Below are 27,172 nucleotides of genomic sequence, written 5' to 3' on the forward strand. Positions count from 1 at the left end.
CCTAGGCCATACAATTCAGTTATATAGATACATGGAGTTGTTTTGTAGGCTAGTTGCTTAACAATTGTTATGGTTCCGGTTCGGAATTTCAATTGTCTAGATATCTAAATAGTTCCTAAGAATAAGACGCAAAAAAGAGGTTGCCTCTATAGTTTTGGCTCTAGATTTTCCGGCTGTCGCTTTAGCAATGTATAATCTTTTATTCTTCCCCAAATGCTTGTTGTTCGTAGCGTTTTATGGTGTCGGAGATTTGATCGTGCGGCGAACACTTCCTGGTATTAGTGCGCGGGATAGCGGTAAAGCGTTTCGTCGCCTGATTACCCAGATCGTGCGTTCTATGCCCGTTGTGGGTGTTTTAGCGCCATCGGAGCTCGCGGAAAACTTATCGGATAACTTTTCTTCCTTTTTGCTCAGTATACAGAAGAACTCTTGACCTTCATTGCCATATTAGTCATTATCCCAGGAAAATTCATTTTTTCTGTGTAGCGGCCTGTAAAAAAAGCCTCCAAATTAGCAATTTCTTGGTAAAAATTGTATTTTAATGATGGTTTTAACCAAAAATAACATTTCTACAGAAAATGTCAAATGAGTCTGACGGTCAGCGACAAGGCGCCCTTTTCTATCGGAAACATCGAATTGTCCGAAAAACGATGTTTTGAGGAGCGCTAGTGCTTTTTTCAGAGACAGTCAAATCGGCCTCGAATCGTAAAAGAAACTCCGAACCGGAACCTTATATTAGAACTTAGATGCATGGAGTTTAGCTGGAGAAATATAGTTAAAAATCTATCCTGTAGAAATTGTTCCTTAATTTTCCTCATTAGTGACTAAAAGCGTGGTCAAATTGCTTCAAACAAAATAAGATGAAGTTAAACTTGGATACATTTCATGAATTGTGACAGTATGAAATGTTGAATGACCACAGTTTATTGATCGAGGGACCTGTATATGTATTAATAGCTTCCGTCTTGTAATGTAAAAATGACTCAGGTTGCCAAAGACATAACAGTTTCACTTTTAGAGTTTGGATGAGTGCTGATAAAATAAGACTGATCACTGGTGAAAGTATATGTACATCTAAACTGCAGCACAGAGAAAACAGATGTTGAAATGAAGTGTCCCATTATTTTCCTGGCAAAGGTCCATGCCTCCATGCCATGGTCCCTCAAGAAGGGCCAGTGTTATTAAGTTCAGCATCCTAGAGTAAGACAAGAGGGATGGTATTATCATTAAAAAACAATATTCACCATGCAACTTAAGTCCATGCCACCTTGCTGTATACCATGGGTTAGAGCTAGAATTAGAGTTTGCATGCTCAATACTAATAAAGATTTTTGATGTATTATGTGTATTATGTCACTGTGGGCCATAAGTGTATGGTTAGAGTCTTAGAGTTAGTCTAAGACCATCAAAGTTAGACAGAGTGATGATGTATGTATTGTTACCTGTTCCAGGCGAAAGTCCACGCCTCCATGCTCTGGGCCATAGGGAAGGCTTACGGCGGAATGGTGCCTCCTGAGCTGCAGTGGCCGTTCTTCACAGATGACGAGGTTTGTTTGCTGTTTTTTATTTTATTTGTACTGACAGTACAGTTAAAAGTGTCAGTCACATTAATCATAAGGTGAGCGAGTAAAGGAAAGCTGTACTGCATGATATGTTGTTAACACATCTCTTGTTGATGACGTGTTTGTTGACAGGGTATGGAACAGCTGACACCATTATCAGTGGTTATCGTAACCACAGGAACGCTGTAATGTATGATCTGGTGTTGTTGACATGTTTGTTGTTGTTGTTTACAGGGTACAGAACGGTTGACACCATTGTTGGTGGGCATGTCATTGTTAACCGCAGGAGAGCTGTACTAGTACTGTATGATCTGTACCCAGATGTTCTGAGAACCTTGCGACTGGGGTGGACACTGCAGCATGATCTGCCATTGTTGACATGTTTGTTGTTGTTGTTTACAGGGTACAGAACAGCTGACACCGTTGTTGGTTGGCATGCTGACAGCAGGAGAGCTGTACTGCATGATCTGTCATTGTTGACATGTTTGTTGTTGTTGTTTACAGGGTACAGAACAGCTGACACCGTTGCTAGTTGGCATGTTGACAGCAGGAGAGCTGTACTGCATGATCTGTACCCAGATGTTCCGTGAGCCGTGTGACTGGGGAGGACACTGGAGTGTGATCCAGGCGCTGAGTCGGAGAGGCATCCAGGCCATGGAGGATGAGGAAAACGGGGTCTCACAGGAGAACTTACAGGAGGCACAGCCGATAAACCTGGTAAAGATGTGCTCTTTCTGTGGAGTATGTCTTTATCTGTGTGTGTGTATGACACTGAATGTGTGTGTCTGTGTATGTGTGTGTGTCTGTGAATTTGTGTGACACTGTGTGTGTGTGTGTGCGTGTGACACTGTGTGTGTGTGTATGTGTGTACGTGTGTGACACTGTGTGTGCGTGTGTGACACTGTGACACTGTGTGTAACACTGTGTGTGTGTGTGTCTGCGTGTGTGACACTGCGTGTGTGTGACTCTGTGTGTGTGTCTCTGCGTGTGTGTCTGTGTATGTGTGTGTGTGCATGTGTGTGACACTGTGTGTGTACTTTTGTAGTTGCTGTTGTTGATTGTTATTATTGTTGTTTACAGAAGTCTCACCTGGCTGTGTTAGATGCCTTGATGGAGGCTTACATTAACGAGGTCATCAGTATTGAGGGAGTCGTCACAGCAGTCAAGTAAGTAATGAAATATTCAGGGTCTTGTGGACTAACGCATACAATTTATTACCAATCCAATCTGTTATGTTGGTCTTAGACTTGAAAAATATTATAACTTATGTCATATAAGAGCAGTATGAAAACATAGTCTGAGTGGAAATTATGTGCCTTGCACCTTGGTTTAGACAGTTGGAGGTGAATATACTGCAGTCAGATCCAAGTTTTTCTCTCTGCCTTCTAGACTTCACATTTTCATCTTCATGTAATTTTTACTATCATATGATAGAAATGACTTCATGTGGCCTTACTTTGGTCCATGCTATTGGTCAATCTACATTTCTACAAGTTCTTTCCTCTTTTATAGGCAAAAGAAAGCCTGTCATTATCTTAGACAAAATGTAACACTACATTTATTTTTGCCATCTCCCTCCCCACAGGAAATTTGCGACGTTCAATGCATCCCAGGAGCTGCCGTATGACATGGAGGATGCCCTGCTGTTCTGGTTAAATAAAGTGGGGAGAACTCTACAGGACAGGAGGGGCAGTAAGGTACGGTCTAGTTAAACAAAGTGGGCAGGACTCTACAGGACAGGAGGGGCAGTAAGGTACGGTCTAGTTAAACAAAGTGGGCAGGACTCTACAGGACAGGAGGGGCAGTAAGGTACGGTCTAGTTAAACAAAGTGGGCTGGACTCTACAGGACAGGAGGGGCAGTAAGGTACGGTCTAGTTAAACAAAGTGGGCTGGACTCTACAGGACAGGAGGGGCAGTAAGGTACGAAAAAGGCACTTAATACGACTTTCCTCACGTCACCCAGGTATAGAAAATGGGTACCTGGGGAGGTAAGGGGCAGTGGAAGGAAAGGGCTAGTGGTCGCCTTCCAATACCGTGCCCCAGATACAGTAGGTCACATTTTTTTTTACCCAATGGTATTAAGTTGAGTATTGGAGCCCTGGTACTGTAAATGCAGAAATTTTTGCGGTGGTTTTATGTTCGCAGTTTTCGCAGTGGCCGCTTCACCACAAACTTAAAACCACCACAACCTTTTTTCCATGGCAGTAAGAGACTGCAGTACATGATGCTACCGCGAACATAAAACCACAGTGAACAGTCCTTTTTCCCGCTAAATGCTTTTACAGTAGCCAAGATGATACTCATGCTCTGGTGTTTTCACAGAAGGCGAACGACCCGGAGGGCGGTGACCCCAGTGGCTGGGACCTCCCCACACTGGATGACATCTTGAAGGACCTGAGTGACGGGCGGGTGCTTCTTGCTGTGCTCTGCTTCTACTGTCCCAACCACATCCGCCCTGAAGGTCAGGCATGCCCCCTAGCAGAATTACATGAAACTGCAGTCATGTGCTGTCATCACAACTGTGCTGAATAACAAATAATCATCTGTTTGATTTTACTTGTAATATTAGTGTTAATTGGCATCCTTTTTCATCTGTGTTATTGTATAGATGTATATTATATAATATTATATTCTATATACATAAACACATCCAATTTTCTTTTCTAATTTTGCATTATTCTTTATTGAAGAATCCTGTATGTGGTTTCCATGTTCAAAATTAAATCATATTTTGTAAATAGACAATACAGAAGACTCTTTTAGGTTTTAGTCCCTGTTGTTAATGTTAAATGTTTTAAGATTCAAAACCTCAGTTCCTTTGGTATTGCCAACATAACAGCCACAGCTAGTTGGACAGCCCTGGCTGTGTGTGCTGAACAGCCAAACCAATAAATAGAATGTTATTGATCACAGATGGCCAGCTGGGTTCCCTGATTTCGATGTCGGAGTCAGTGCGAAACCTGTCGTTGGTGCGGCGGTTTTGTGACCAGCACCTTGGAGCCATGTTCCACCTGTCTTACGAGGATGTTCTTTACAGTCCGGAGGTGCTCAAGCCCAACATCAAGGTTTGTTTGTTTGTTTGTTTGTTTGTTTATTTAGAATCTCTTTTAGTAAAATTCGACATGACTCACTAGCCTGAAGCCCAACACTCAGGTTTGTTTGGCTTATGTTTGTCTGTTTATTTATTTAGCATCTCCATTTATTAAAATACTAGTACCCACTAGTCTTCCTTGAGTGCTTTAATTTGTATATCATATACAAACTTAAATAAAATACAATTACGTCAAAAATCTGTTACTCGAGCAACTGAATATGATTTTGGAAATGGTCAGACATTTGCGAATCATATCCAATCAGTGCTGTTTGGTGTATCTTATTACCTGGATGTCTTGCCTTCTTCAATGTAACAATACAATTACTGTGAACATATGACCTCTAATAAACTTACATCTGATTATTTAGCAATCATACTTGTAATTAAGAACTAAGATAATCTGTCACAAAGAGGTCAGAGGTCCGAATTTTTCCATGTTAACATCTTGTGTGTGTTTCAGGCATTCATCGCTGAGCTGTTCTGGTGGCTAGAAGTGATCCGACCGGATATCGTACAGCCTGCACTAACCAACCATCAACAAACAAGTCAGTAAAAATATGTCTTCACATTTTAGTAGACAATCCTTACAGCGTAGTAGATAGATACATTAGAGAATATTAAAAATCAAAATTGTCATATTTCTATGTCTGCCAAAATCCCTGTATCTAAATTTTAGTTTCCTTTCTAGCTGTTTGAATTTTCATGTCTGTCTTTTCCTCATTTTGTTGATTAACAGTTCTGTTAGAAGCAGAGGTTGTTAAAATTGTATTATTCTAGTGTCTCTATATAGCAATTAAAGGGCACCTTCCAAAAGTCTCTATACCTAAATTCTAATTTCCTATCAAGTGGTTTGCCAAAAAAAAAGATAGTTTTCATGTCAGTTTATATTTTGTTGTTGTTTACATGTAAGTTTTTGTTGTTATTTACAGTTCCGTTAGAAGCAGAAATGTCCTCCACACCGACCCGAGCCCGTCCGCGCCCAAACGTCCCCATCAGCAAGGCGACGAAGAGGAGCTTCCAGACTCCGGACCGCGACTCTCCGAGTAACCTAAGCATCACTCCATCCCACAGCAGCCCAGATATCAGCAGACACACACCGCTTCTGGCACTCAGACATCGCGCAAAACAGAACAGTCAGCAGGGGGAGGGTATGTATAGCGTTTGCTGGCCGATACTAGGCAATAGTTAAACCTTTACATTGTTGTTTGGCAACCAGGGTATAAGCAGATGCTGCTTCTGGCACTCAGACATTGCGCAAAACAGAACAGCCAGCAAGGGGAGGGTATGTCTGAACATTTTGTAGCTGGCAGACATACAATCGTTTTGCCCTAAACCTATCCTTGCATTGCCGCATTTAGGCAACAGGAATATATTTTCTTGGCTCCCAACATTATCTTAATCCTTCGTTAACATTCAATAAAGGTTAAGATAAAGTTTTGAAAAATGGAATCTGACATATTCCCTCCCTGAAATGTTGTGTAATAAAGAGACTATCTTATTATTAGACTCTGTTTAGCAAGAGTTTTTTTTCTAAATGTCTATGTCCTAGACATTTTATTGCTGTAACCATAACTAAACAATGTGCAATCTTTAATCAACCATGTATATGATGTTTTCTTTAATCCTCCAGGTGAAGAAGTTCTCCACCCTTTAAGAAGATCCAACTCCTTGAACTCTGCCTCAGATGCGAGTGTGAAGGGTTCTGTCATGGCCTGGCCAGAGGTTGCCAATAGCAACGGGGGATTGCCACGCCCAGGTCAGGAGATGTTGACCCTTTCTGTGGTGCTGAAGAATACAAATGTATTTCACTTGCTCATGTAATGTCAAAATTAAACTGATAAAGGCACAAAATCATTATAGAGGCTGTCAAGGCAGGATTTTTTTGATACCTTAAAAGATACAGAATACAGCATGTAAATTTGATACTAAATATACATTGATAAAGTATAACAGATCTTTGAAAACCACATTATACAACTAATGATTCATTTATAAACAATTGTAGTTAAAATTAATATTATAGTGAAAGACTTGTTAAGATTTCTTAAACAGTTTTAATGTATACATTTTGCTATGTACCTAATATTTGTCCTAACGCTCTCTTATGATTTGCACCATTCATTGTGTAGACTCTTGGAAAGAGAAAGTATGTATTGCTAAGTGCTGCCAGATTTTCTTCAACATCAGATAAATGAACTTCTTGCTGTTTATGTTCCAGGTCATGTTGGCCATGAGTCCCAACAGGATATGGACCTGGAGAGCGTTTCCTCCCGACCAGAGTCTCGCTCCGACCGAGCGGACAGTAGCATGGCTTCACAGGACTCCCAGGCACCGCGGGAACCATTGATGCCTGCGGTCTGTATCTATATCTGATATATAGTTATATACTGTATATAGCCGGTATAACTGCCCTTTGGCGTAATACACCAGCTTCTGTATCTGTATCTATATAGCCGGTATAACTGTCCTTCGGTGTAATACACCAGCTTCTGTATCTGTATCTATATAACCGATATAACTGCCCTTCGGCGTAACACACCAGCTTTGCAGGCAGGCTGCGCGGCAGCAGCTGGTTATATTACACTGAACAACCCGTCACACCTAGCTTTTACCCATCTATCTGCAAGCGTTCTTTAAACTATCCAGAGAAGATGCCCCTACTGTGCTTGGTGATAACAAATTCCACTCTATGATAGTTCTGGGAAAATACGAATTTTTGAACACATCAATCTTAGGTGGTAACTCTTGTATTTGAAGGCATGACTATTTCTTGTATTTTTTTGAGCTGGTATTAGATGCTTATCAATCAGTACGTCCACTAATTTATTGGTCATTTTGTACATCATGCAGGTTCTCAGACCATCCAAGGAGAAAAGCAACGCTTGTAAAAAGGAGGACGAACTAGGAGAGGGTCCGGACAAGTCTGTGACAAAAATCGACCGGACCGGGCGGCTTCGCCACACAGTGGTGTCAAGTGACATGGACACGATGGATCAGATTACGCCCATCAGCGAATCGGTGAGCAGCTTCTCGCTCTCGAGTGCCAGTGATGTGGTGATGGGCTCACAGGGGGACTCTGATTCCACGATAAGCTCAGAGAGCTGTTCGGCCAACCGGCCCGGGGGATTCTATCTTGCCCCCGTGTCATCAGCGATGTCATACGACACCACAGATCGGCCAGACGGACGCACGATTCCAGCCTCTGTGGGCAAAAGCTACACCGTAGCTGAGTACATGACACCCCTAAATCTGCACAGCGGCAGGAATCCCCATTATCGATGACAATGTTGTCGGGAGGGCATCAGTTGACGAAGAGGGCAATCCTGGAAATGCAGAAGACGCAGGGGATGTTGTAGAATCGCCCAAACTTCACAGCGAGACTTTGGACAAGGAGTCGCTCCAAAAGGAGTCAATCCCAAGAGAGTCGCTGCAGATGGATTTCCTCCAGAGAGATCATTCTGTTCCGATCCAGACATGGGGGAAGGGCGACAAGAACTGTAGTAACGGCAACGGCGTTCCCACGGCAACGACCCCGCAGGAGGTTAAGGTCGCGACCTCCGGGCACGTGACGACCTGGGGGCGGAACAGAGCGTCGAGGGGGAGCACTCCGGAGGAACAGGAGAACGGTCACGGGACGCAGCCTCTCGCCTCGCAGATGGTGAAGCTGAGACTAAAATTAGAAGAGAAAAGGCGGACGATCGAGAATGAGAAGAAGAAGATGGAGCTTCAGTGGAACAGGCAGAGACAGAGAGTCGGGAAGGCGGCGTTCTTGCACGTCATTTCTCAGAAGAAGGCCCCCACGCCGACGAAAGAACCTCCGCCGGAAAACTACCACTACGACCGAGAGGACAACAACGGGAGGATTCGGTTCGACAAGAATGAAGTCAGCGGTCCGTGTATGACCGGATTCGCCTCAGCGAATTCTGCCATTCCAGAAGAGGTCGTTACAGAGGTTAACCGGGAACCTGCGTTTGCTCCAAAACAGTCCCACGATATCCCGATGTCGCCCAACGAAGCCACAAGCCCAGGTGAAGTCATTGATCTGAACGAATACAACACCTCGTTGGAAAGGCTGAACAGCGATCTCTCGCTTATTCAGAAGGAAATTGCTCGGTTGTCTCAACATCAGGATACCCTAAAGAGCCAGTCATCACCCCCGGCGAAGGAAAGAGTGCCGTCATCACCTAGAGTAAAACCTGTTGTTTCCAAGTCATCACCGAAAAGCAAAGAGAAAAATGTTTCGTCCACACCCAAACTGACTCATGCGAACGTTGCAGGCACGGTGTCTATTCCGTCGTCGGTTTCATCGAACCAATCACGCTCCTCAAAAAAGCAACAAGGCAGAGTAACAGTGATGGAAGCGTCACCGACTATCGAACATGTGCAGCACCGGAGATTGGCGGCCAGCCAATCGGACCAGACCCTGGGATTGGGGTCCTCTGGGCCACAGTTTGAGGCAGAGATTCCCAGGAGCGAATCAGAGCAAGGGCCGACGACGTCACATGTTAATCACGAGAACAGTGCCGTGAATGTCCAGACAACGTATGACAGTACAGTGGAACAGTGGGCGATGACGGGGGAGGTTTGTAAACCAGAAGACAGTAGGGAGGTGGGTTACCATTTCTGTTGTTTTACAAGTTTGTTGTTTTACAATGGTAAAGTTTAGATGTTAACTTGCATGAAAAGATTGATGATGTTTTTCAGATACCGGTACAGCTTGGTCCTCTTCCTCTCACTCCAAATGTTTGACCTTGGAATGTTTGACCTTGGAACGATTGACATTTGAATTTTTGACCTTGAATGTTTGACCTTGAATGTTTGACCTTCAAATGTTTCACCTTGAAATATTTGACCTTGAATGCTTGACCTTCCCCATACCCCAGGAGGCCGTCTTACCCGAGAGCCCCGGAGCAGAGGGCAAAGCTGCCGCTGTGGGCTTCTTCTCTTTTAACTCCGCAGATGCAGATAAGGTAAGGCTTCACTCAGACAGTCAGTTCAGTTATACGGTAAACGCATACTAAATCACTTTTTCATTGTGATTCTTATGTATGGCTGAAAGTTACAGAAAAAAAGCCCATAGAATCATAACTTATATTCTTGGATGATTGATTTTTCACACATAATTAACCCCAGAGATAAGGATATAGAAGCCTGTTGTCCATCAACTCTGCCCAGCTCTCCTCCTAGGGTGTGACTGATTACCAGGAATCACAACAGGAACATACTATAATTACAGTCTCTTATTGACTATAAAGAAACTATTAGATATGTAAACAAACATTAGAAGCTCTCTGACTGGGGAAAAAGGTATGATACACACATGAGATGTCTCCTCTTCTGCATTGTTTGTTTCTCCTGCATTTCCCCTGTGCCTCGACTATTGAACTGAGCTTTAAAATCTCATTATTTTACACGTTTTTGTCCTCTCATTACAGACAAAAGAAGAGGAGATGAGCAGAAAACGTGAGCAGTTCCTGCGAGCACGGATGAAGCGGGAGGAACAGCTGAAGGCCAGACAGATGGAGAGGGAGGCTGAGCAGGAGAGGGAGAGGGAGGAGAGAAAGTAAGACGTCAAAATGCTTCTTTAAGACATTGGCAACATTCTTAAGAAGGCATAGATATTTGCCCTGTCTTCATTTCATAGAAAAGTAAGGCTGAAACTGTCATGCAAAGATTGAAAAAGAAAAAGCTTGAGAGGAGCAGCTGAAGGAGAGGGGGGAGAGAAAGTAAGACGTCAAACAGTTTCTTTAAGACATTACCTGGTCAAGCATTCTTAAAGACAATGCCAACTTTATTTAGAAGGTATAGATATTTTGAAAATTAAGAAAAAGCTTGATAGGAACAGCTGAAGGCCAGACAGATGGAGAGGGAGGCTGAGCAGAAGAGGGAGAGGGAGGTGAGAAAGTAAGACGTCAAAATGCTTTTTAAGAAGTTGCCAACAAGTCTATAGATAGTTATTTGCCCTGTCTTCATTTTATAGAAAAGTAAGGCCGAAACTCTCATGCAAAGATTGAAAATTAAGAAAAAGGGAGGCTGAACAGGAGAGGAAGAGGTAGGAGAGAAAGTAAGATGTCAAACAGCTTCTTTAAGACATTGACAACATCCTTAAGAAGACATAGATATTTGCCCCGTCTCCATTGCATAGAAAAGTAAGGCCAAAACTCTCATGCAAAGATTAAAAATTAAGAAAAAGGGAGGCTGAACAGGAGAGGAAGAGCTTCTTTAAGACATTGACAACATTCTTGAGAATAGATATTGGCACTGGCTCTTATTTATTGATTAGATTATTTCTAAGATAACACCGAAAATGTCATGTAAGGATTGAAAATTAAGAAAAAGCTTATGTTGCAAACAGCAGCACATTTTGCCATTGTACATCTTCTGTGCAGCATGTCTCTCCATTTAACTGAGATTTGGTCATACAAGCTTGTTTTGGAAGGTCCAACCTTCCCACCTTTTCTCTAACAGGGCTCGAAATACTGGGTGCATGTGCACCCAGGTGCACCCAAAATTGGAACTGTGCACCCAATTTTTTTCAGTGGGTGCACAAGGTGCACCCAAATATTTTCTTAGGTTTATGTATGGAAAGGTATCAAGTATGCTAGTATACATCATATTCTTGACATCTAAGTGTTAGAAAGATAATAAAAATGTCTGTCATGTTACTTGTACAAGAATTTGATAGCTTGTAACTAAGTTTTGTTATTAGGTTTTCTTGACATTGTACTTAAATCTAAGTGGTGCACCCAAAATTTTTTTGATGCACCAAATTTATTAAGCTGGGTGCACCAGTGCACCTAATCCCAAAAATGAATTTCGAGCCCTGTCTAACATGTGAGGGATTGAAGTGTGTACAGTGAATAACAGTTCTAAATAGGAACTGTGCATCTTGTCTGAGGGATGACTATGGTGTGAAAGTTGAAGTATTTGTCCGTTCTCTACATCTACGTAAGAGAATTTGAACTCTCTTTTAATCATTGATGATTCCGAATTACTGACTGTTACTGGCAGTTGACTGATGAGGGTTTCCCTTTCCGTGTTCCAGACGTCGTCAGGAAGAGGCCGAACAAAGAAAGGCGGAGGAAAAGGCGCGAAAGGAGCTGATTTATCAGGAGTACCAACGGAGAAAACACGAACAAGAGATGGCACAGCAGCAGCAAAGGAAGGGAGCACGGCCCAAAAAATCCCGCCCCAAGTCTGGGCCTCCTGTGGATACACACAAGGGGTCGTCTTCAGGTTTGTTTGTTTGTTTGTTTGTTTGTTAACACGAGTATCAGTGTTGAAAACACGAACAGGAGATGACACAGCAGCAGCAGAGGAAGGGAGCGCGGCCCAAAAAATCCCGCCCCAAGTCTGGGCCTCCTGTAGATACACACAAGGGGTCATCTTCAGGTGCTTTTTTTTGTTCTTGTTGTTTTTAAGCCTACACGCATTTGTATTATGCATTCATGATAGTAATGCTACAGTTTTGGATCACTCTTTTTAAGTTGTCACAAAGAAGCACTCTGGTATTTGAGCAAGACAGCTGAAACCCTTACACAATTTCATCCTGGTGAAATAAATTCCCAAAAAATTGTCCCAAACAGCCCAAATCCTTCAAACTATGGAGTCCTTTCGCATTGTTCTGGGATGGGGGGTGAACCTACATGTATATTATAATTGCCATCTTGGCAGAAAGTTCTGAGTGATGTCTAGGTTGGGATGACATACCTGTCCATCGAAAGGTCATCCAACCATCAATCTCATTTAAAGTGAAGGTCATGTATAGAGAGTGAAGGTCACGCTGTGTGTTTTCTCTCCCAGGAGGCTCCCGGCCGGCGAGTGTTGTTGAAAGTCATGATGGGACGAGCGGCAGCTCTGGGAGTGGGAGGAAGACTCCAGACTGGGAACAGTCGTCACAATCATCAACTAGTGAATATACAGGTATGTACCACTACACACACCGGGGAACAGTCGTCACAATCATCAACTAGTGAATATACAGGTATGTACCACTACACACACCGGGGAACAGTCGTCACAATCATCAACTAGTGAATATACAGGTATGTACCACTACACACACCGGGGAACAGTCGTCACAATCATCAACTAGTGAATATACAGGTATGTACCACTATATACACCGGGGGGAACACTCATGACACTCATCAACCATTGAATATATAGGTATGTCAAGTTTTATATGTCTGCTTTGTATGTTTGTGCAACTCAAAGGGAGCAAAAGTTTAAGTTTGTTTTTGGTTTTCCTGTGTTTCGACAATTTCCAGTATACGCAGTGCAACGTTGCTATACGTGGTCAGTACCGCTATCACAAGTATCACAAGCAATATTGGGTGAAGTCTAACAGTAACATCTCTGTTTCTCCATGTGTCAGATCTACTAGCCTTTTGATAAAACCTATGCCACATTCAACTACATACCACACCTCATAGTGGATCCATTATTTCATTCTATGACCGCACCTTGGCCTAGGACTGTTGTATTGAGAAATGACCTGAGTAGTTGAGTGCCAAATGGCAGCCACTCTAGCTAGCTCCTTGCAATTCAGCCCCTGGCTGTAAAGAGAGAGCCAATGAAAATAACAACACTTCAACACTTTGTCACGGCCGAAGCTGTTTGAGATAGTACCAAAACATGTAAGCAGAGTCACGGGAAAAGCTCCACGAGAAAGTGCGGGTTCCCGCCTCGGGAATCTCTCCACGGAAAAGCGCGGGTTCCCGGACGTCCTCGAGACGGGATTCTCTCCACCGGGAGCGAATGTTCCCGGACGGGAATTTCACCCGACGGCACCGACGGTGCCCGCAGCCCACTCGCCGATATAGTGGAATACGCAACGAAGTTTCAAAGAAAACTGAAATATTTCACGCAACGTTTACATATTTCAAATAGACAAATATTTGAAATAGACAACCTTGCACTGTCATAAACATTAGCAGTACGGGGATTTTCGCTAGTGGGCTGCCGGGCGTCTTTGCGCGCAAGCGTTCTCTCCGGAACATTTGGAATTAAACATGGAGGGTTCAACCTCCTTGGAATCAAACCTTTCAAAGAAAATTGAAATCTATCCAAGAACGTTGATATACTACGGTGTACTGTCAAAGCAATCACCCCCACAAATCATCGATTTTTTTTTACAGCTGCACAGATAAAGGTATAGTAAAACGAAATACGATAAGATCGCGTTCCGAACATCACAGCAACTTTGTTACCGAGAATGCAAAAAGAAACAAAAAACGACTTACCTTTGGATGGGGGAGACTCGATATGGATCTTCAGAGCTTGGTGTTGACAACTGCAACTGTTGTGTACGCTAAAGCTACATCGGCGTACGCTAAAACTACCCTGAAACTTAGTAAACACCGGCCAAGCACCCACGTAAATCGCACTGCATCAAAATTCCAAACCCACGCTACCTAATTACATATTCATAGGTCAAGGGTCACATTCATGGGGTCACGGGGTCATGGTGTCCTCATTACATATTCATATATCAAAGCCACCAAGCGCTACCACCAACAACGATACATTGTCACTTAGCATAGGCTTACACAAGTGCAAATACCGGCAAATCGGCACAATGTCAAATTTACATATTACGGTAATTCTAATCAACAACAAAAAAAGACATACACATCACATAAGACGCACACGGTGACCGTCGGTACGACATTACTATATACACATGACGTCTGCCGTAGAAAAAGTAAGTGTAGCACATTCAAAATACACACATGTGGATATCTACACCTCGGTAAGCACCTAATCGGTAAATTTACATACTACGGTACATTTTCGATGGAAGAAAAAAAAAACACAAAACAATAAGATACATAAACTTGTCGAAAAGAATTAAAGGAAAAAGATAACCATAAAAAAAACAAGACTCTTTCAACCTCCTTGACAAGACACACATACATAAGCTAAAAATACATGACATTGTACATGTACTTCATATACAGTATCATCATATACACATGACGTCTGTCTACAACATATGGATTTTCACATCACATCACATCAAGAAAAACTGGTTGAACATGATCCTAATGTCAAACATATGTAAAACATGTTGGAATAGTTCGGTAAGACAGTTGTCAACACAAGGTCCTCTTTCAACCTCCTTGGTCTACATGACATGTTTCACCTTCATGCGCCACAATCTGCACCAAAAATGAAAAAAAGAGATTAAAAAAAACACAGCCTAATAAAAGGATAGACAAAGGCGTCAACAGGCCAAGGTAAAAACATTTTTTTTCTGATGTTCATTACCTACGACAACGAAACAGTGTCACTTAGCATAGACTTACACAAAAAACATAAGAAAGACATACAAAACTGAAAATCTACAGTACCGTCGGCAAATCGGTAACATGTCTACTAGGGTACATTTTTCATAAACACAAAAGAAAACAACAATATACACATGCATAAGACCTTACATTTGACATACATGCCGGTGACCATAAGTACACATTACGATATACACATGATGTCTGTCTAGAGAATTTCTAGGCAAAGGCACAGCCCCAACACCGCACAAATCAGCAACTTTACACAAATCAGCAAATTGAACATGTCATAGGAATGTATCGTACGCAACACGGGCACCACTTTGTACTTTGAAAATGATAACAAAAAAAAAAACATTTGAATTCAGAAAAACTTGTTGATCGTATGCTAATGTCATTTGTAAACATGAGATAGTTCCATAAGACAATAGCCTACATGCTTAACCTCCTTGTGTCATACTAACAATCTATAGAAAAAAATGAAACAAACCAAAAAAACTTTTAAAAAATCAAGCTTAAAAGGGAAACAAAAACGTCAAGAACGTAAAATCATTTTCTCTGAACTTTCTGTGTAGGGGTTTTCTCCCCTAGATTTTCTGTGTAGGGGTTTTCTCCCCTAGATTTTCTGTGTAGGGGCTTTTCTGCCCTATTTGTACGGATTTACACGTTGCATTGCATGTTTTTGAGTGCCAAGAACAAAGAAACATGAAACATGAAGTTCGACGGTGTCATGTAGGCCAGCTGTGGCTGAATCCTGATGAGGCTGGAGTTCGCCTGTTCATTGACCTGAGAGTTGATGGACCGGATGTCGACTGCAGCGGTATAACTGTCCATGCAGTACCCTAGCGAACAGCCGACATGCCCCTTGAAGTGGAACCGGTCCACCAGAAACACGGTCTTCTGGAAGAAGTGTGGCTCCCTGTTCATCGCGTACTTGTGCAGCTGACAACTGTTGTCGTACACGACTACTCTGGGGGCCACCGGGAACCGTGTCCTCAGGATCTCGAACGGGTGGCGGGGCGATTCACAGCTTTGCATGGCAGTGAAGCCATAGCACACGCCATGTGGACAGAACAGGGTAAACAGCCCGGGCGTGAGCGAATGGTGACCATACGACTCCTTCCGGCAGCTGTCCTTCTCCCTCGACTTACTCGCTTCCTCAACAGCGTACCTTGGCAGACCACAGAGCTGAGGAAGGGAAGGGAAAAAGGAAAGAGTAGATGTAGGGGGAGGAGCGGGGTAGCAGTCAGGGGAAGGTTTCTCAACCTCCTTGAAAGTCTGAATGAGTACAGTCATGAGGGAGAGAACAAGAGCAGAAATGTCTGGAGGAAGATGGCCTGCCTTGGTCACACTACAGAGAAAATCCGTCAGTACCGGCGCCTTCTCAAAAAGATAAGCAGAGTACCGATGGAAACGAGAGCTCGTAAGATCGATCGTACCCTCTGCCACCATCTGCATGATGCGAATGGCTTTCTTGTCACCAGCCATCTGTATCATCCCACACACCGGCGTACTCCTTGCCACCTCAGACAGGAACGTGCTGTACTCTGGCGGTGCGCGTGTTGCATGTCCCTCTGCCTGCAGACGCCTCAGGAGATCTGTCACATCGCTACGACCCGACTGGATCAGCTTGCCCTGGAGATCAGCCATCTCTTCTTCGCTGATCCCCAGCTTACCTGTAAACTTACCCCTGCCCCTCCGTTTGTTGCCCGAATACCGGAGGAGCAGATCCCGTGACTTCGCACAGGTGATGAAGACACGTCGGCTGTGGTTCGATCCGGTCACTAGCTTCTCAGGCTGGGCTCCTGCAGCTTCAGGTGTGGACAGGTACGGGAGGAAATCCTTACGGAACCCAAGCATAGTACCTAAGGATTACACAAAAGAACAATAAGGTCTCAAGATCTAACCTCTATGCACAATACTAGTATTTCGACAGATAAAATGAAAGCAGATAAGAGATAAACTTACCGTCACACACTATGATCTTGGGTTCCGGGCCGCATTTGCTACAGGTGTACACCTACAGTTTGGGAAATAAAAATTGCTATTATAAAGCGTCTGAATAGGTTCAAGAAATATAGCACATTAGAATTCTGACAGTACTAATGTGCATATGATATACTTGTGAATTTTTCACCTTTTCCCAATCGATGACCAGTCTGCGGGCCCACGAGTTCCATGCCTGTCGCAACTTCTCGTATGGGATGTTCTCGGGATGGCTGCCGCATGCACTTCGGATGTCATTGCAGACGCGTTGTGTTGTCCGCAATGGCTGCTTGCCTTGTACCATCGAGCTTAGGTAGTCCGCCAAGAGCCCGAAGTAGAACATCACCCTGTTTGAATGCAATACAAAGATACGGTAAGTATAGCCTTCTTTTATCTCGGTGCACTTACGTAACATAATAATTGTAATGAATGAATGAATGAAGACCTTTATTGTACCTTTTTGCCCCACTGGGCTAAGTATAGGTCACACGGTAGCAATCAAATATATGTTACAATGGGAACAATCCTACACATCTATATATGCAGATGTGCATCTAATCTATTCTAGGACACTCGACTTCCTCTCGCTCCTTGGTAATTGCATAAATGTAGCTAGGTGTATAGTTGGTTAGAGTTAGTTGTAATAATAATACAATATTGTATTATATAAGATATTGCTTCTCTATAAACTGATCCGCACGATTCAAAAAGTCAAAGAATAGAATTAAAAAAGGAACAGGACATGCCTGTTGTCGAGGTTGTGCAGCAGGTCTGCCGTTCCGTCATACATGTGGCGGCATGCGCAGCTGCCGACGGTGGGTCTGTAATAGACCACCCGGGAGTGGCGCTTCCCGTCCTCCCCTAGGTAGTCGGCCAGGTTCTTGTACCGTGTATAGATGATAACACGGTCGTGTTGAACCCACTGTTGCACAATAGGGTCCCGGGTGTCCCAGCCATTCCCGTGAGTGCATGTACCAGATGGCACATCTGGCACAAGGTGGTACGGGAATGTCTCATCCTTGTCTTCATACCTACAAATATTGAATAGAATTAGTTGATGCTGCATGATGCATTGCAATCAGCTGTAAAGTATTGAAAAATTGGTCAGGTAATTCATACAACTACATGCACTTATTCTTACACTGACATACCTGTCAAACTTTTCCCGCATATCCGATGTCCATGGGCAAGGGACTGGGGATGTGGAGACAGACTTAAACGTCGGCTCGTCTAAGGTGGTGAATGCTACGTTCACATCCACGTTCCTTTCATCACACCAGTCCTTGTACGTCTCCACGTGAGAGCAGGCCATCTGGCGCCGACTGCACGTCACACAGGAAAGTCTTCCTCCCCCAACGCGCTTCAAGATTCCTGAAAAACATACAAAATAATGTTTAACTTTAACTGTTATATTGTAGTATATGACTTCCCTAACAAATCTCGCACCGAACAAAATACTGTCACGAGACTGCTAAGCCATGAATGAAGCTATTCTTACCATATGTTTCCCCGTCGTGAGCAGCAGCGAGGAAAGGAGACGTCTGAAGCTGCTCAACAACCTCATCATCGCTTCCCTCATCTTCTTGGTCTCCCTCAACCCTGGGTGGCGTTGTGATGATCCGCTTTGCTGCACGGGCGTGTAGACAGTAAAGCCCTTCCTCGCGTGCAGCAAAACCATGTAGAGTCTCACCCATCTGTATAACGATGAATTTTCAATTTTGCAAACATTAATCACAAGGGTATGCAGGGCTTCTAGTCACGTCATGCAAACCAAAGCACACGTCTCTTCCTGGTACACAGAATTATATTTTCCATATCCTGCTATCCTGTTCATTATTGGTTGTCATACATTTAACCTTGTGCGATTGTTGAGTAATTAATTAATCCATTCATTTACTCATCCATTCATTCTCGCATAGCAATAAGCAAACGGCCGCTGTCGAGTCGACGTAACTCACGTCTAAACTGTTTCACGTCTCTTTAGTAAACGGATTAGGCGAAATCACGATCGCGAAATCAGTTCTCAAGTTTCCACAGACAATCAGGTCCAGGTTCACGTCCACCTGGAAATGATCCTCTGGACCTGAACGGGACCTATCCTGAATTTCAACTAGTACATGTACAAACCCCTACCAAAAATCCTTTTTTCTTTCTTTCTGTCCTTTCACATCTTATTCTTTAACTTTTGAGATTTATTTTGGTATCAGTAAGACATTTGTTTATGTCACTTGATCATCCCTAAAGGAAACGGTGATCAGTGACATTGAAGATGTTTTTTCTTTATGGTTATCGTGCGCATTGTTACATTGTTTCTATAAAAAAAAAACACGGTGACATGTGTATTACAGTAACTGTTTTCGACAAGATTTGTGGAGAAGTGTGGAATATGATTGTGAAAAATGACATATTAGCACAAAATGGCATACACTGTATTTGACGGAAGTCGGCCATGCTGGCAAAATCATATACAGTTGAATCTAAAGTACAAATGCACAACTTACATTGCCGTCGGGGTTGAGTCTCTGTTCACATCTAATGTCTGGACATTAGAAGTGATATTGTCAACTTCATCAGCTGTAGATTTTGCACTAGCCTCCATCAACCTCTTTAGCTGACTCGGTTTCAGCGGGACCTTCACGCTGTCTGGTTGCATGTAGAGTCTTCGCGAAGAGCGGCGTGACATTGTGCGATACGGAGTAAAATTCGACTGAAGTACACACGCCGTATAGGGTATTTATATACAGTCCGTTTCTTTGTCAACTTCCAATAATCTAAAGCGCTAGCCGCAAGCTCCGCCAATCAAATACAACAATTGGTTGGCTCATTAGAGACCGCGTTTCTTTGTTGATGCAAATATTGACTCCATACGAACTGCATTTTTTGTCAAACAACTTCGACAAGTGTGAATCGCTAGCACATAGCCAATCAAATGCAACAATACGAATGACTCCATAGAGTCCGCGTTTCTTTGTTGATGCAAATGTTGACTTCATACGAACTGCGTTTTTTGTCAAACAACTTCGACAAGTGTGAATCGCTAGCACATAGCCAATCAAATGTAACAGCATAGTTCTTTGTCAGACAACTTTGACTACTGTAAACTGGCGGCACATCGCCAATCAAAATGCAAAATAGTTGACCCAATACAGGCCGCCTTTCTTTGTCACACGGCTTACGTATTATTCTTTAATTTAGACATACAAAATCTGCATCACAAGGAAAACTGGCAATAAAAAGAGAAGATCAGGATCGGGTCTCATTCACTTTCTTCACATTTTTGCATTGCCTATCGTGTCATTCTCTTCCAATCTCGACGACCCTATCCCCATGGCTCCGCGTAACTCTCACCTCAGGAGATGGTTCGGTACCCACTGGTGTCGTGCTAATGCTGCAGTGAACAGCAGTTTGAGCAAAGGACTGCCCGCATTTTCGGTGAATTTGGACGCTGATAACTGCTGGCAGTTTACCGGACCAGAGGAGCTCCTAGAGGTCCTACTACCTATACAGGAGCAGCTGGAGGCAGCTATGGTCGCGTGGCAGGAGGCCAACTCCACAGGGATAAGCACAGGAGAAGACGGTGACAACACAGGTAATAATACTGATATATTATATCATATGTAGAACTTTCGTTGTTTGTGGGTTCACTACAAATCATTACTATCTTGTTTGGTGTCAAGCTCCTACTTTTCTTATAAGATTACCAGTGTGTAAAAGCATATCTCATATGTTTATACCATGTACATGTACTTGCAATTAGCCCTCGGGCATGAACTTGCAAATAAACTTATTATAAGTAGCCATACACTGATATTCATGCAAATGTCTGCAGTGGGGCTTGCCGTGAAGAAGACGGTGCTGTGCAAGCCACCGAAGCCCGTCGCCCAGCTCAAGTGCGATGATGTGAGGTCATTCGTGTCCGCATGGATCAGAGCTCTCAACCCCGGTAGTTCCATGCCGTCATACAGCGACTCTACAGCAAAGCCGCCCTACTGGCCCGCCGACATCCCGTGGGCGTGTCCTTCCAAGGCTCCCCCAGGATACTCAGGAGGTACCTTATGTCTATGTTTTTTTTCCTATATATGACATGCATTTGTATTATCTTGGTATGATCAAACGGATAAGGGAAATGTATTTTCAATACTAGAAAAAGATTTAAAGTTATGAAACATTCCTATGATATGAATATCTCTCCCATTACTTTATAAGCATGATTACGTTATGTAGCAATACCAAACAAGATCAAAAGACATATACAGTGACGGTATATAATGACAAGTGGAATGATACAGTCGAATGATACGTATATATGTATTTCCTTGTTTATTCTCGTGTGCCTATCCCTTTCGTACAGACTGGACTATGGCAATGAGAAGGGTTCTGAGAAGCATCCTGCTTCACGTCGGGAAGGACCCCGACACGTACTGCGCGGGGAGATCCAGTGATCAACCAACCATGCCGGCCCCCAGGAGAGTCAACATGCCCGTCCAGGCGCCGCCCATCCAGACGAGCACGCCTCAACCATCAACATCCAACTTCCTGTCCGACAGCCAAGACAGCGGCCCCGACTTTTCCCTCCTGGCGGGCCGGTCCTTGGAGATGGCCACCAGTCCCCTGGCACCAGTCACGTCGACCCCCGACCGTGTAGCTGCTTCGCCGGCCGCCTCTTCGCCGAACCCCGAAGGACCCCTGTCACCAGTCCGCTTCCAACCACCACCCCCACCCCAACCCCGCAGACCCCCTCCCCCGATGAGCCCCAGGCAACCCAGCAAGAGGAGCAGGAGAGCCAGGAAGGCGTACTCGCCTTGATGTTTTTGTTTATTTTTTTTAGCCTGATTTTAAAATATTTTTATTTCAGTTATCTTTTCATTTCTGATGTAGATTGTCAGCGTGGCACAGAGTTTTTATTCTTATGTAGACATTAAATTGGATTTACATTGCATGACGGGATAGCGTACCTAGACGCCATGTTTCCTTTGTTTGAAAAGCGCAACTTACTAGCACCAAGGCACTACGTAGAATTTAGATTGTGTTAATTTGTCGAAACTGGTAGTTTATGTGTATGATTATGAACCGTTCCTGTGTATATTTAAAATAGTAACTGAAGTGTTTTCGTCTGTTCTTTTTTTTTTGCTGAAGTTACGCAACGAATACGGTTCTCTTTTTGTATATATTTTTTTTGTTTGTACATGTTTATCGACCACTGTTACACCCTAGAAGTACTAATGTCTGAATAAAGTTTTGTGAATGAAGTTCCGTGTCGTGAGGATGCTGTCTTGCTCAATTCTATATTCGCCCCTTCCGATATATTCTCTTCTTTATATGCCGGACTGTCATATGTGCGTAGTAAACTCCTTGGTAAGTTATCCTACACCATGTACATACAAATGTTCTTTTTTTTTAATTTGTATTGTTTATGTGTTTGTCAGCAGGGCTAGCCCTTTGTAATAGCCATAGGCTAGTTGGGCAGCCCTGGCTGTGTGTTCGGTGCAGCCAAACCAATAAATAAATAAATAAATAAACTCCTTGGTAACACAGAGTTCATATGACGTCAAAATTTACAGTATGGAATTATGGGATACTGCTAACAAACTCAACCAAACCACGCAACCCGCGGCCGCCATTTTGTTTGTTTGTGTACCTTTTTTTGCCCGCGGCTTTGCAAAATTTCCTTATAATCTGCGGGCATCGTCAGGTAAAATATCGCAAATATGGACATCAACAATTTATACAAGCATTAGCTACGAGTATTTTCATGTTCAACCAAATCAAAGGCTGTTTTCGTGGTGTTTTCGGTTTCGCCATTTGTCGGCAAATATACAAGTTGGAAATCGTACGCATCGAGGCATTTATACCGCAAATAGCTTGAACGTGGCTACATAAGTTTACTCCTTTACTTTGTGTTTTATCATCTGCGTAGCCGACGGTTTTCTCAGCGTCTGCGGAGTGGAAAAAAACACCTTATGATGTGATTTGTAAACATAACGTTAACAAAACTTTGTAAGTAAAACGTGTGGTTCTTTTGCAAAATATTTTTGCAAAATCATGTAACAACAGTGCAGTTGTAAGAAAATGTTACAAGGATATTCACTGATGAATAAATGCACTGACAAATGAAGTACATGTACCATCATACGATTAAGAACCAATTAAAATGCCTTTAAATCGTTAGAAAATTGAAAATTATGTCTGCCCCGTGCGGACATCGCCCAGCCTACACAACTGCCGGCTTCCCTGCCGGCTTGAAGGTGAAATTCCCGTGCCTGCAATGTAAGTCCCCCGTCCGGGACACGTTGCTTCCCGGTGGAGAGATTCCCGCCACGGGAACCTGCGCTTCCGCGTGGAGAGATTCCCGCCACGGGAATTTCTCCCCCTGTATGGTGCTTTTCCCTCACGGGAATCGTTCCAATTCCCGTGAATCTGCCTACCTCACCAAAAGGCAGCAACCTCAGACCCTGGCGATTTAGCCCCACCTATTGCTAACTTCTTGCAATTCAGCACCTGGTTGTAAAGAAAGAACCTCATGATCAAATAACAATAACAACAACGTTTCAGGTCCGAAGCTGTTTGTGAAGCCGAGCACCAAGTCCAACCGGCACATCATCATCAACGCGCTGAAGGACTGCTGTCTGGCTGGAGAGGTCAATAACCAGGTCAAGGGGAAAGTGTTAGAGGTGAGAGGGCAAAGGGCAATAAAAGAGTCTAGTGAATCTGAATAGAAAATTTATTCATACATAATTGGTTTGACTATAAAAGACATACAACTAATGCTGCATAGTTAGAACAAGGGCTTGCTTTAGTCATGAAGACAATTCAAAGACATTACCGGGTTTCATTTGATATTTATTTCACTTATTGGAGAGGCTTGAAGTGATGTAATACTAGAAGAAGATTTCTGTTACAAGAAATATTAATATTCACTGATGCATAGTATTTTTTTTTTTGCATCTCCTGAATCAATCTGAATTGTGCACATCTTTTTCCTTCAGTAGAAATCAAATGGAGTAGAAATCAAATGGAGAATAGAGGTTTCATTTACTTTCCTCCCACTCTCCAGGCTCTTGCCATGTCCGAGTCTTTCCACTACGTGATTCTGTTCCGCGACGCGCGGTGCCAGTTCCGAGCAGTTTACTCTTACAACCCTGAGAACGAGAAAATCCACAAACTGGTGGGAAACGGGCCATCCAGCATCCAGGGGAAGATGATCAACAGCCTTTACAAGTAAGTTTGTTTGCTTGTTTGTTATTAAAGGCAACTCATCAGAGAAAAGTCACATTTTTTTTTTTTGTTCTTGTTTTTAGTCTGTAACAAGTTTTCTTTTAGAAGATAATCTACTATACTTTTGTATGGCATTCTATTCACAGTAACACACTGCACAAAATGCTATTTGCAAGATGAAAGGGTGTCGGTAACACTAAGAACGTTCTGAACTAAGCTTTCCTGATGTAGGCACAACAGGGGAATTCCCTCCAAAACAATCTCACTTCTATTTGTTCTGAATATTTCCCACTTAGCCCAAGACTGCCTTTCATAACAAAGATGAATTACGACTTGCCTTTTAGAGCCCACATTTTCCTACCCTGTTGCCTTTTCCAGTGAAGGTACAACAGTGGAGGGAAATAGTTTGTAGAGATTCCCTCCAAAGCAGTCTCTTTGCAATTTTTCCAAACAAAAAATTTTCCCACTATCATGAGACTGATAATTCCTTAGGACCTCCCCCATGTCAAAATGTTCCTAAGGCCTAGGAAAAAAAATGTTGTGTTTCCTGTTTCAGTCCTGAAAAAATTAGGGTCGGTAGGTAGGGATTATCTTTTTTTTTTTTTTTTTTTTTAGGCTAGCCAAAATTCTAGTGATACATATTTACAATACAGTTGAACAAAGTAAACTGAAATGTATGATTACACTTGTCTTTCAATGTCAAACTTTAATTTTGTGCATGATAGATACATTTATCCTTCATTAGATGGGACAAGCAGTGTTTTACTTCAATAGGAAGCAGGCTAAATAAAAATTCTAACTGGAAGCTATGTGACTCCACTGCCCACCCAAAAAAAAAAAGTCTAGGGTCGGCAGGTTTTTTTAGGGTAGGTAGGGAAACAGGAAACACAACATTTTTTTTCCTAGGCCTAACCTGTTTCCTTTTTGCTGCAGGTACAATAGTGGAGGGAAACAGTTTGTAGGAATTCCTTCCAAAACGATGTCAGTCAGCGTCGACGCTTTAACCATCCACAACCACCTGTGGCAGAGTAAGAAGTCGGGGAAGTGAACGCTCTACGCCGCTTTTCATACCGTCTCAGATGCGACGGCCACTTGTATGCGTCGCTTCCTGTCGTTTGCAGCTATACCAACTTTCAACAATCATGTATTTAGGAAAAAGCCATTCGATAATCTGGATACATTTAAATGTTTCCTGCACTGCTAGTACGTCCTTTCAAAGGTTGCAGTCAGTCTCTATCTGTTAACCATTACTCCACCAAGGGTGTACCCATGTACCAAATTTTTGTTGGTGACAGCAGAAGGTAGCAGGGTTGGGGTTAACCATTTCCTTGCTAAGGGTGTGCCTGTGTACCACATTTTTGTTGGTCACAGTAGGGTTTGTTTTAACTTGCTGTAAGCTAAGGGTGCACACATGTACAGTCAAACCTGTATTAGGGGCCACCTCTACAGAGGGGCCACCTGTCCATAGTGGCCACTTTTTGTCGGTCCCTTGGGTATTTTATCTACAAGTTGCCACCTCTATACAGAGGCCACCTGTCTATAGTGGCCACATTGTCCAGTCCCTTGAGTGGCCGCTATAGACAGGTTTGACTGTACCAAATTTGTGTTGGTGACAACAGAAGACAGCAGAGTTAAGATTAACCATTCCCATGCTAAGGGTGATGCCTAGATACCAAATGTTTGTTGGTTACATCAAAGTTAGGGTTAACTGTCCCTAAGCTAAAGGTGCACCCATATACCAAATTCGTGTTGGTCACAGCAGAAGGCATTAAATTAAGCTTAACCATCCCATTGCTAAGGGTGTTGCCTGCGTACCACATTTTTGTTGGTTACAGTAGGGTTTGGGTTAACCTACCCAATGCTAAGGGTGCACCCCATTACCAAATTTTGGTTGGTTAGAGCAAGGTTAGGGTTAACCTGTCATGTGCTAAGGGTGCACACATGTACTTGCACCAAATTTGTGTTGGTTGTAGCCATAGTCAGCAGGGTTAACCATAACACTGCCAAGGGTACACTCGTGCAGGACAGTAAATACAATGTTCGTGTATAATGTTTCATAGTTACATATAGGCTAGGGAAACATTCATCTTTCTTGTTCTTGTATTTTATATCTCCCAGTTGAGATTGTCCCATATTTATTGATAGGAATTACAGCTATTATTGTGTCTTTGTTATCAAGTTTGTGGAGTTTATCCTAGACCTAGTGTTGCACTTATTTTATATTGTAGGCAGTCTCCAAGCAGGCGTATCGGTTCGGCTTGTTCAGTTTGTCTTGTGGCCTTTTCCGCATTTCTACGGCCCTGTTCATGATGCAAATATGAAAACGGTTTCTTCGATTCACGGCCTACAATCAGCCTGTAAACGGTTGCCCTTTGTGTTCACGATACAAACTTTCATCCACTCGTAAACGGTATTAGATGTTTTACTTTGTATTTCAATTGTGTATACAACTAGTGGCGCTCATGTCTTTCTCTGGCGGTGTAATATAGGAGTAGAGTTAATTGGTGTACTAGCAGATAGATGTACTGAATGTTGCAAAAATACACATAAAACACAGAGATTGAATCCTTACGTCTGCTTGGAGATTGCTTACTATGGTCCCTGCCTCTGACATGCAGGATATAGCAAATCTGTAAGTAAGGGCCTGTATATATACTGAAGCAATGGATTGAATTGATTACTCAGATTGATTGAAAGGTGTCACGTAATTGATTGACATGGAACCTGATGGACAGTTATGGTTCATTTGTGTCTTGTGCTGATTGACGTGATGATTGGCGGGTGTCACTTCATTAACAGGTCATTAATTGGTCGTCAGGTAGCAATTGGTAGGCGTCAGTATGGCAACTGTATTGTACTGCCACCAAGCTCTACATTCAGAATTATGCATAAATTTTCTTAAATTTCTACCAAAGCAGACATCAATGTAACCATAGCAACCACATCGACATTGTACTAGTGGTGTATGCGTACCTTTTCATCATTTTGAATGCCGTGATGATATTTATAGCAGGAAAAAAAG

The 27,172-nt window shown here is 42.9% G+C and overlaps 3 protein-coding genes across 4 annotated transcripts; 2 read left to right on the top strand and 1 right to left on the bottom strand.

Annotated features, from left to right (window-relative positions):
- Positions 1–1,445: 1,445 nt before the first annotated feature.
- LOC118404322 (calmodulin-regulated spectrin-associated protein 1-B-like) lies at positions 1,446–25,561 on the top strand. The gene is made up of 19 exons (XM_035803390.1): positions 1,446–1,547; positions 1,965–2,279; positions 2,643–2,728; positions 3,148–3,259; positions 3,886–4,024; positions 4,477–4,628; positions 5,118–5,202; positions 5,587–5,805; positions 6,288–6,413; positions 6,876–7,012; positions 7,508–7,675; positions 7,911–9,266; positions 9,541–9,627; positions 10,093–10,220; positions 11,703–11,893; positions 12,461–12,580; positions 23,488–23,606; positions 23,990–24,153; positions 25,084–25,561. Exons 2-19 carry the CDS (start codon positions 2,100–2,102, stop codon positions 25,196–25,198), a joined length of 3,684 nt encoding a protein of 1,227 aa, XP_035659283.1. The 5' UTR covers positions 1,446–1,547; positions 1,965–2,099; the 3' UTR covers positions 25,199–25,561.
- On the bottom strand, positions 14,221–19,060 carry LOC118404183. 2 transcript variants are annotated; one of them, XM_035803204.1, is made up of 4 exons: positions 18,434–19,060; positions 17,087–18,306; positions 16,918–16,969; positions 14,221–16,814 (listed from the first exon to the last, which is right to left on the bottom strand). In XM_035803204.1, the coding sequence occupies exons 2-4, from the start codon at positions 17,348–17,350 to the stop codon at positions 15,610–15,612; spliced, it is 1,521 nt and encodes a 506-aa protein (XP_035659097.1). In that variant the 5' UTR covers positions 17,351–18,306; positions 18,434–19,060; the 3' UTR covers positions 14,221–15,609. The 2 variants fall into 2 exon arrangements, with proteins under 2 accessions (XP_035659097.1, XP_035659098.1); XM_035803205.1 differs by having other exon boundaries at positions 17,087–17,966; positions 18,087–19,060.
- On the top strand, positions 19,191–22,184 carry LOC118404191 (leucine-rich repeat extensin-like protein 5). The gene is made up of 3 exons (XM_035803215.1): positions 19,191–20,524; positions 20,765–20,983; positions 21,287–22,184. The coding sequence occupies exons 1-3, from the start codon at positions 20,263–20,265 to the stop codon at positions 21,739–21,741; spliced, it is 936 nt and encodes a 311-aa protein (XP_035659108.1). The 5' UTR covers positions 19,191–20,262; the 3' UTR covers positions 21,742–22,184.
- Positions 25,562–27,172: the final 1,611 nt, after the last annotated feature.

The sequence above is a fragment of the Branchiostoma floridae genome, chromosome 17 (genome assembly GCF_000003815.2).
Source record: "Branchiostoma floridae strain S238N-H82 chromosome 17, Bfl_VNyyK, whole genome shotgun sequence".
NCBI classification, from domain to species: Eukaryota; Metazoa; Chordata; class Leptocardii; order Amphioxiformes; family Branchiostomatidae; genus Branchiostoma; species Branchiostoma floridae.

Coding starts and splice junctions, on each gene's coding strand:
- LOC118404191 (XM_035803215.1), top strand. CDS start 20,263: ATGGCTCCGCGTAACTCTCACCTCAGGAGATGGTTCGGTACCCACTGG. Junction 20,525..20,764: donor AGAAGACGGTGACAACACAG/GTAATAATACTG, acceptor AAATGTCTGCAG/TGGGGCTTGCCGTGAAGAAG. Junction 20,984..21,286: donor TCCCCCAGGATACTCAGGAG/GTACCTTATGTC, acceptor CCTTTCGTACAG/ACTGGACTATGGCAATGAGA.
- LOC118404183 (XM_035803204.1), bottom strand. CDS start 17,350: ATGTTACGTAAGTGCACCGAGATAAAAGAAGGCTATACTTACCGTATC. Junction 16,970..17,086: donor TGGTCATCGATTGGGAAAAG/GTGAAAAATTCA, acceptor CCCAAACTGTAG/GTGTACACCTGTAGCAAATG. Junction 16,815..16,917: donor CAAGATCATAGTGTGTGACG/GTAAGTTTATCT, acceptor TGTAATCCTTAG/GTACTATGCTTGGGTTCCGT.
- LOC118404322 (XM_035803390.1), top strand. CDS start 2,100: ATGTTGACAGCAGGAGAGCTGTACTGCATGATCTGTACCCAGATGTTC. Junction 9,267..9,540: donor AACCAGAAGACAGTAGGGAG/GTGGGTTACCAT, acceptor CCCATACCCCAG/GAGGCCGTCTTACCCGAGAG. Junction 11,894..12,460: donor ACACAAGGGGTCGTCTTCAG/GTTTGTTTGTTT, acceptor TTTCTCTCCCAG/GAGGCTCCCGGCCGGCGAGT.